Source organism: Aedes albopictus, unplaced genomic scaffold (assembly GCF_035046485.1).
Source record: "Aedes albopictus strain Foshan unplaced genomic scaffold, AalbF5 HiC_scaffold_214, whole genome shotgun sequence".
In the NCBI taxonomy this organism is placed as follows: Eukaryota; Metazoa; Arthropoda; class Insecta; order Diptera; family Culicidae; genus Aedes; species Aedes albopictus.
The window spans coordinates 40,107-48,048 of NW_026916996.1; the positions used below are offsets into that span (position 1 = coordinate 40,107).

Below are 7,942 nucleotides of genomic sequence, written 5' to 3' on the forward strand. Positions count from 1 at the left end.
AAGAGAACCCTACGGTACCTTACATCGAAGACGGATTTGAAGCTCGGTGGAACTGGTGGGTGAGCTTTGAAGGATTCGTTGATGCAGACTGGGCCGGCGGCAAGGCTGACCGTCAGTCTAACTCTGGGTTTTTGTTTAAACTCGGAGACGGTGCCATCAGCTGGGCTGCAAGGAAACAAGTAAACTTGTTTTCAACGGAAGCGGAGTACGTAACTCTATCCGATGCTAGCCAGGAACTTTTCTGGTTGACAAAGGTGGTGCCCGACGTCGACGAGGACGTCACCAAACCTGTGGTGGTGCATGAAGACAACTAAAGCTGCCTTGCCATGCTGTCAGGAGGAAGAAGTCGACGAACAAAACATATCGACACTCGGTTCAACAAACAGATCTAGGAGTACGTGTGCAGGACGAAAGACTTCAGGCCCCTAACGTTCAAGAGATTGAGGAGGAAAAACAACAAAGCCGCTGGAGCAGATCAACTACTAAGCGAGCTTCTATGTAAAAGACGGTGGAGAAGCACTGATGAGAGCACTACACTGGCTCATTACCAAGTTTTGGGAGCAGGAATGGATGGAAGGTATCGTGTGTCCCATCTACAAAAAGGCGACAAGTTGGATTGCGGGAACCAGTTTTCGGCAGTCGAAGTGATAAGTGAACCACTCAGCAGTTTTTCTTCCATTTTGTTGGTTCTGCTTTGATTACAAAGCGTATCTATGTTCTATTGTCGAGTCGCATGGTTCACGAAGGAATACAAAGAAGATACTGCAATATAGACAAGCTGCAGTGATGAGCGGGCATCCCTAAGTGTAACACTTTCTGATGCTCGGGACTTGGAGAAGGCGAATGAACCGCGAGCTACATAAGCTGCTGAAAAAACCAACGATCGTCCACACCGCGAAAAATGGAAGGCTACCGTGAGCAGGTCACGTCTACAGGATGTCGGATAGTAACCCGATTAAAAGAACCAAGTCGGACCCGGTGCTGGAAAATAGTTCCATAAAGTTGTAGTAAGACATTGTAGTTTCCGGCAAAAGGATGAAAGGGTAACTCTCATCGACATCGCTGCACCGTTAGACCAAAATGTCCAATCAACGTTCTCCGGCAAGTTAACGAAGCACAACGACCTGGCGGTTCGCTAGTAGCGGAAGAGTTGAAGCAGATGTGGCATCTGGAGGACGTCCACATAGTTCCGGTTATCCTTTCGAAGACCGGGAATGTCTCTAGATCTTTCCAGAGATCTCTAGACGAGATGGAATTGAAGAAGGACCTAGACAGCACCCAGAAGGCGGTGGAACTTGAAACATGCAGTAAAGTTATGCGGCTCCAGAATCAGCACAACTGACAGTACATCCGAAGCAGACTCATTAGGATAACAGTAATGATCGGCTAATGAGATCCACAGAGCCTAATCACATTTGCCATGCAGATTGTCCCGAGTTGATGAAAGTCAAAAGTGCCAAAACTCTATCATAATAAGATAAAATACCGTTCATAAAGCCAGGGAAATGTTCTTTGCAAAAAGTCTATACATAGTCATCGCACTACACATTTTTCTTTACTTCGTTTCTGATCATACGAGATTACCAACGCTTCCCAAATCACGAAATCAGCGATGACTCTACAAATTGCCTTAAGTCCACGATGCCCTCCTTCGAATCTTCCTTTTCCTCCTGGCCCTTCCCAACCCAGCCCTCCTCGTACCCGAATCGGTTATGCTTACTGCTCATGTGATAGATGACACTCTGGTGGTGTTTGAACTCCAGCCCACAGACCTGGCACGGATAGACCTTAGATTTGTCCGCACCGCCATCCAGCTTGCACTTGTGCACGTAGGTGTACTGTTTCCCACATTTCTTGCAATCGAACAGCTTTCCTGACCCGTGCATTTTAACGTGCAGCTGGAAACTCTTTGGCGACCGGTAGATTTTGCCGCACTGTTCGCATCGGTACTCCGGTAGGATTCCCACTTCCCGGCCGCGGTAGATCGTGACCTCGTTGTGCTGGTTGCGCAAGTGCACGGTTAGGTTGTAGGATTGGGTAAATCCACGGTTGCAGATTTCGCACACGTAGGGAGTCTCACGGGTGTGAATCCGGATGTGGATCTTGAGCGTCACGGACTGGGTGAAACCTTTGCCGCAGTGAGGACATACGTACGGGCGTTCGCCTGAAACAATAGAAGAAGCAAGTTGTATCCAACTACAGTAGCACACCTCGTTGCTCTTCGCTATTTTGAAGCTCTGGTTCAACATGGACACTATCGCTTGGACTGGAAGTCGATCAGTTGTACAAAGCACTTGTGGCACGCCTCTGTCGGCTCATAAATGCTGAGGGGACACACTGGCCAGTCAACTCTAATAGTAATACGGAAGTCTAACCCCCCGTTACCCTTCAAATCAATGCATCATAATCGTTGATTATGGGCCCATACCTGTATGAGTTCTCATGTGTAGTTTTAGTTTTGAATTCTCACAGAAGCTTTTATCGCAGTGCTCGCATTTGAACGGTTTCTCACCTAAAATATAAAACGGTTAAATATTCAAACTCAATCATCAAATTTTATCCAAATTACCAGTGTGCCATCGGATATGTGTCGTCATCAGATACTTATCCGCAAAGCCTTTGTTGCAGAATGGACACCGGTGCCGGATGGGAAAGACTCGATTCTTCTTAATCACAACTCCAAACGACGCTGACTGATCCAGCTTCAATTTTTTTCGTCTGGTTTTTACCGCCGGTTCCTGTGGCAAACTCTCCTTATGATTTTCCACGGTTAACCGATCGTCCAAACCGCTAAACAAAAAATCTCCCTGATCCTCTTCATCAATCCGCAGTTCCGTTTCCGGTTCAAGCGGAAGAAACTCCTCGTCCTCTTCCTCGTCCCCTTGTCGCAACCGGTCGAAATCGACGTCCGGTTCTACCTTGACACTGACCACCTCCGAGCTGGGCATAATCTGGAAGTAGCTTTCCGGAATGCCATGCGAAGAAATTATCCTTCGCCGACATTGGTCGCACGTCTGATAACCTTCCGCAATGGGTAGGAGTGTCGCAGTGGCATTCAGTTCCTGCAAGACCGGCTCCAAATCCGCCCGGTATTCCTCACAGATGGTCAAAATGTGTCGAAACGGACCAACACACCGGTTGGTGCAAAAACTACACCCATCCATCGAGATCTAATGGGAAACAAAGCAAGATTAATCGATTTTATTCCATCATGGCACAGTATGCCATGACAAATCACTAGAGTGAAAAAAAGATAACTGCGTAATAGTAGGCTGTGTCAGTTCGTTATGGCGGTCATGGCATACATAGCAACGAGAAAAAAAAAATGTCATCTGGGTTCTTGAAAGCAAAACATTTCTTACTTACATTTTTTACGGAATTAACACACTTATTACACGAACTTTTGGTATCACATCGATAACGCTACACGTCCAATCGAACCAAAGATCTAATGTTTGGAATAAAAACAAGAATTTCCTGTAATATTTTTTTTTTTTTTTTTTTATTGTATTTGTCCATTTATTTATGGACAGGCTAGGACCAGGGTTGATCCAACTCGCCTCCTGTAATATTTAGGAAAAATAATATCACAACGCAAGCAGACAAATTTTCCTTGGATTTTTGTTGTGACGACGATGTCATTCATTCTTCTGTTTAATTGTATTGACATTTCGGATTTTTGTTTGAGCAGCACGGCGAGAAAAAATCTGATTATGCTCCAAATCTAGATAAATCGAGTTAATTTATAAGGACATAAAAATTTAAGAGCCGAATAAATTTTAAACCATTTGACATTACAGTAAAACCTCCATGAGTCGATATTGAAGGGACCATCGACTCAAGGAAATATCGAGTAGTGGAACAAAAATCCTTTGGGAAGATTTTTGGGGGGACCATCATAGTAACCCAGAAATTATTTTTCAGTATGGAAAAAATTACCTCCATGAATCGATATCGAGTCAAGGAACATCGACTCATGGAGGTTCGACTGTATAATTTTTTTGTCAATGGACTACCAGCTTGGCGCGCGCCCACAGTTGATCAGTAGGAGTAAATCCATTTCATTTTGTATGGCGAAAAGCATCTAAACTCGAATTTCTCGAAATGACAAGCTTTTATCGCAAAAATATTTGGTAGGCACCAAACCGGTCATCATTGTGCACAACCACTACCAAATATTTTTTCGAATAATGTGTTCCACTTCGAGAAATTCGCCTTTAGATGCTATTCGCCATACAATATTTTTGCGGTTTACTTTTAGCGATTTTTCGCGCATAGAAGCTAGCGCCACATCGGTCAATGCGGAGAGTAGGAAAACAGCCAAAGCATTTAATTCATTCTTGTGCTCTTTATCGTCTAATTTTATTCAACACATTTTTCGGAGTGCAACCATTAAACAAAACAAAACATTGTCGAAAATGCGCACGGTTCTGAAAAGCTGCCAAACCTAGTGACGCTAGTCACCACTAGAGGCACAACTGCTTGTTGCATTGTGTGAAAAACACGAGCAACTGGTGGTCAAATTAAAAAGAAAAACAATATTGAACTAAAGAGCTTGGGCACGAGCTTGGGCATCCCTCGATCATTAATGTTAATGTTGTTTTTTTTGTGGATTCAGACATCGGAGCTGTGATATTTGTTAATATGATACTGTAGGGTAATTGTTCCCTTCGTTGTGGTAGTACCTAATGTTGCGGTAGTGGCATTTGAGCACTTTTTCGACTGAAATGTTACCAAAAGGCATTTTTAATAGATGTATTATGCTTAATTTATAAGATTGCACTTTTTGTCTGCTTAAGTTTTGCCCAAAAACCTAGTTTAAAAAATTTTTTTCCTTAATGTTTCTGCTGCTGTGTTCCTATTGTTGCGGTAGTGTTCCTAATGTTGCGGTATCCCATATGATTTCAATGGGATACCGCAACATTAGGAATCGAAATTAAATTTTACCTCCATAATAGGAACAGTGTGCCTATTGTTGTGGTATGCGATTATTGATCGAAAACAGAGAGAAACGATAGTTTTCATATTTTTCCCAGCAAATTTGGATAGAAAACTACCGACTAACGTTTTGAAACCGCTCATTAGATGGCACGATCATATTTTTTTGAATTAATTCACCTTATTACCACAACGATCGGCACACTTACCCTATTTTAATTATAATAACTCGGGAGCTACAAAACCCAACGCTTTATTCTCTCACGTTTTCGTACACACTCACTCAAAACCCCCCAAACAGGGTGTATCATTTGGCAGGATGCCACATCCTCCCCTTACACAAAATAAAGGAAATTTAGTTATGATTTCGTAGCTATTCCTGATAATCGATATATATTGGATGGAGCAACGATCGAGATGCTCTAACCGTTACGGCTGTGCTGACAACTGTGAGCTTTCGCATCTGGCAGCACAAAGCACCGCCTGCTGCGGCGGCGCGATTCCTTGCGCGCCATTCAATCAACAAGCTTTTTCATTCAGTAAATCGCCATTCATGTGTGAACACGTTCGGTGTTGATTCGTTCGTTAGTTTAGTTTAATTAATAAAGTTATTTCTCTACAGTAGTTTCCTGCACTATAGTTTCCGCTGTTAAAGAAAGAACGGCCCAATAGGTTATGGTCCCGGTAGTGTACTGAAAGCTGTAGGAACAATCTTCCGGTGGAATCGAAGTTGCATCTCGTGGAAAAAATTTTCGGTTCGGTAGCGACGACGCGTGTGTGTGAGAAGCAACATGGCGGACGTAAAAGTATCGTTCGAAAAATTGAATGACAATAATTTCGCGGTGTGGAAGTTCAAGATGGAACTTTTCTTGGTGAAGGAGGAACTGTTCAGTGTTGTGGTGGAAGACAAGCCCGGTACGCCGACGGCCGACTGGACCCTGAAGGACGGGAACGCTCGGGCCATGATCGGTCTGGCTGTGGAGGATACGCAACTCGTGCACATCATCAGGAAGACGACTACAAAGGAGATGTGGGACTCGTTGAAGAAAATTCATGAGGAGTCGTCACTGTTATCCACTTTGCACGTGCTGCGAAAATTGTGCTCGATGCGGCTATCGGAAGAGGGCAATTTGCTGGATCATTTGAACGACATGACGGCATTGCACAATCAGTTGGAAGTGATGGGGGAAGGATTAAAGGACAGAGTGTTTATGGCGTTAATTCTCTCGAGCCTTCCGATGTCGTACGGTAGCCTCATTAACGTGATTGAGAGCCGACCGGAGGCGGAAGTGACTGTCGAATTTGTGAAGAGCAAATTGCGCGAAGAGTGGCGTCGTCGACAAGTGTGTGGGGGTGGTGTGGAGAGCAGTGAAAAGGCTCTGAAGATAATGAGTGGCAAAAACAAATTCGAAAGGAAGAAGAAAAGTGTTGTGTGCCATCATTGTCACCAGCCCGGACATTTCCAACGTGACTGTCCGAAGAGGAAGGAGCAGTCGGACAGGGACAAAGTGAAAGACACGGGAAAAGCGAACATGGTAGCTGAAGTGTCCAGTGGAGTGATGGAAATGTGTTTGGTCGCGGCGACTCCGTGCGAGTCCGGGAAGTGGTACCTGGATTCCGGAGCGACGTCGCATATGACGAGTGACGTGAAGCTGCTGAGAAACGTGGATCGAAGCAAGAGTGCGGAAATCTGTCTGGTCGACGGAACCTGCATCAAGTCCGGTGGTTCTGGAACCGGAAAGGTGGCGTCGATAACGGGAAGTGGTATCCGGATGAACGTTACGCTGAACGACGTGTACCACGTACCGTCCCTCGCAGGTAACTTGCTGTCCGTAGGTAAGATTTGTGATCTTGGGTACAGTGTAGTATTCGAGAAAACGGGTTGTCGAGTCCTTCGTGACAAGGAAGCAGTCCTGGTAGGCGAGAGGAGCGGTGGGTTATACCGACTGAAACAGTTCCCGGAGCAAGCACTGGCGTCGACTGTGAACCATCCAGAATTGTGCGAGCATTTGTGGCGCCGTAGGCTCGGTCACCGTGATCCGGAAGCAGTAGCGAAGATAGTGCGACACGAATTGGGATTCGGTCTGAAGCTTCATAAGTGCAGTGTGAATTGCGTCTGCGGCGTTTGTTTGAAAGGGAAGATGAGTCGGAGTTCGTTTCCGAAGCAGTCCCAGAGTAAATCGTCAGCGGTCGGAGATCTTGTGCACTCGGACGTCGGTGGTCCTATGGAAGTTGCCACACCCAGCAATAATCGATTTTACGTTACTTTGGTGGACGATTATAGCGGTTACACGGTGGTTTATTTGTTGAAGGCGAAGTCAGAAGTTGACATGAAAGTGCGTGAGTATTGCAGCCTGGTGAAGAATCAGTTCGGCCGGTATCCTCGTATCATTCGTACGGACGGAGGAGGAGAATACTCGAGCACAGCGTTCAAGCAGTTTTTGGCCGAGAACGGGATCGTCTTGCAGCAAACCGCACCGTACTCGCCGCAGCAAAATGGTAAAGCGGAGAGGAAGAATCGGTACGAAGTCGAAATGGTTCGTTGCTTGCTTTTTGAGTCGGGCTTGGACAAGAGGTATTGGGGTGAGGCTTTGAACACGGCGAACTTTTTGAAAAATCGTCTTCCGTCGTCGGTTCGTGAGAAGACACCGTACGAGTTGTGGCACGGCAAGAAACCGTCGTATGTTCATCTGCGCGTTTTCGGTTCGGAGGCGTACGTTCATGTGCCGAAGGAGAAACGAAGAAAGTTGGATCCGAAAGCAGTGAAGTTGATCTTCGTCGGTTACGCGGAGGGGAGGAAAGCATATCGTTTCCTGAATCCCGAGAACGATACGGTTTTGATAAGTCGTGATGCGAAGTTCGTGGAAGTGTGTGAAGAAGTGCCCCACGGGCGCCAGGAGGGACTGGAATCTCCTGAGGACAACGTAGAAGTGTCAGTGGTTCCTGAAATGAAGGAAGAAGAAGTTATTATTTCGCTTGAGGGGAAGAAAATTGAAGAAATTGT

At 45.5% G+C, this 7,942-nt stretch overlaps 1 protein-coding gene across 1 annotated transcript; it reads right to left on the minus strand.

Moving 5' to 3' along the window:
- Window positions 1-1,536: 1,536 nt before the first annotated feature.
- Window positions 1,537-3,645, minus strand: LOC134284500 (zinc finger protein 32-like). The gene is made up of 4 exons (XM_062843440.1): window positions 3,367-3,645; window positions 2,570-3,170; window positions 2,429-2,512; window positions 1,537-2,164 (listed from the first exon to the last, which is right to left on the minus strand). The coding sequence occupies exons 2-4, from the start codon at window positions 3,162-3,164 to the stop codon at window positions 1,599-1,601; spliced, it is 1,245 nt and encodes a 414-aa protein (XP_062699424.1). The 5' UTR covers window positions 3,165-3,170; window positions 3,367-3,645; the 3' UTR covers window positions 1,537-1,598.
- Between the last annotated feature and the right edge of the window lie 4,297 nt (window positions 3,646-7,942).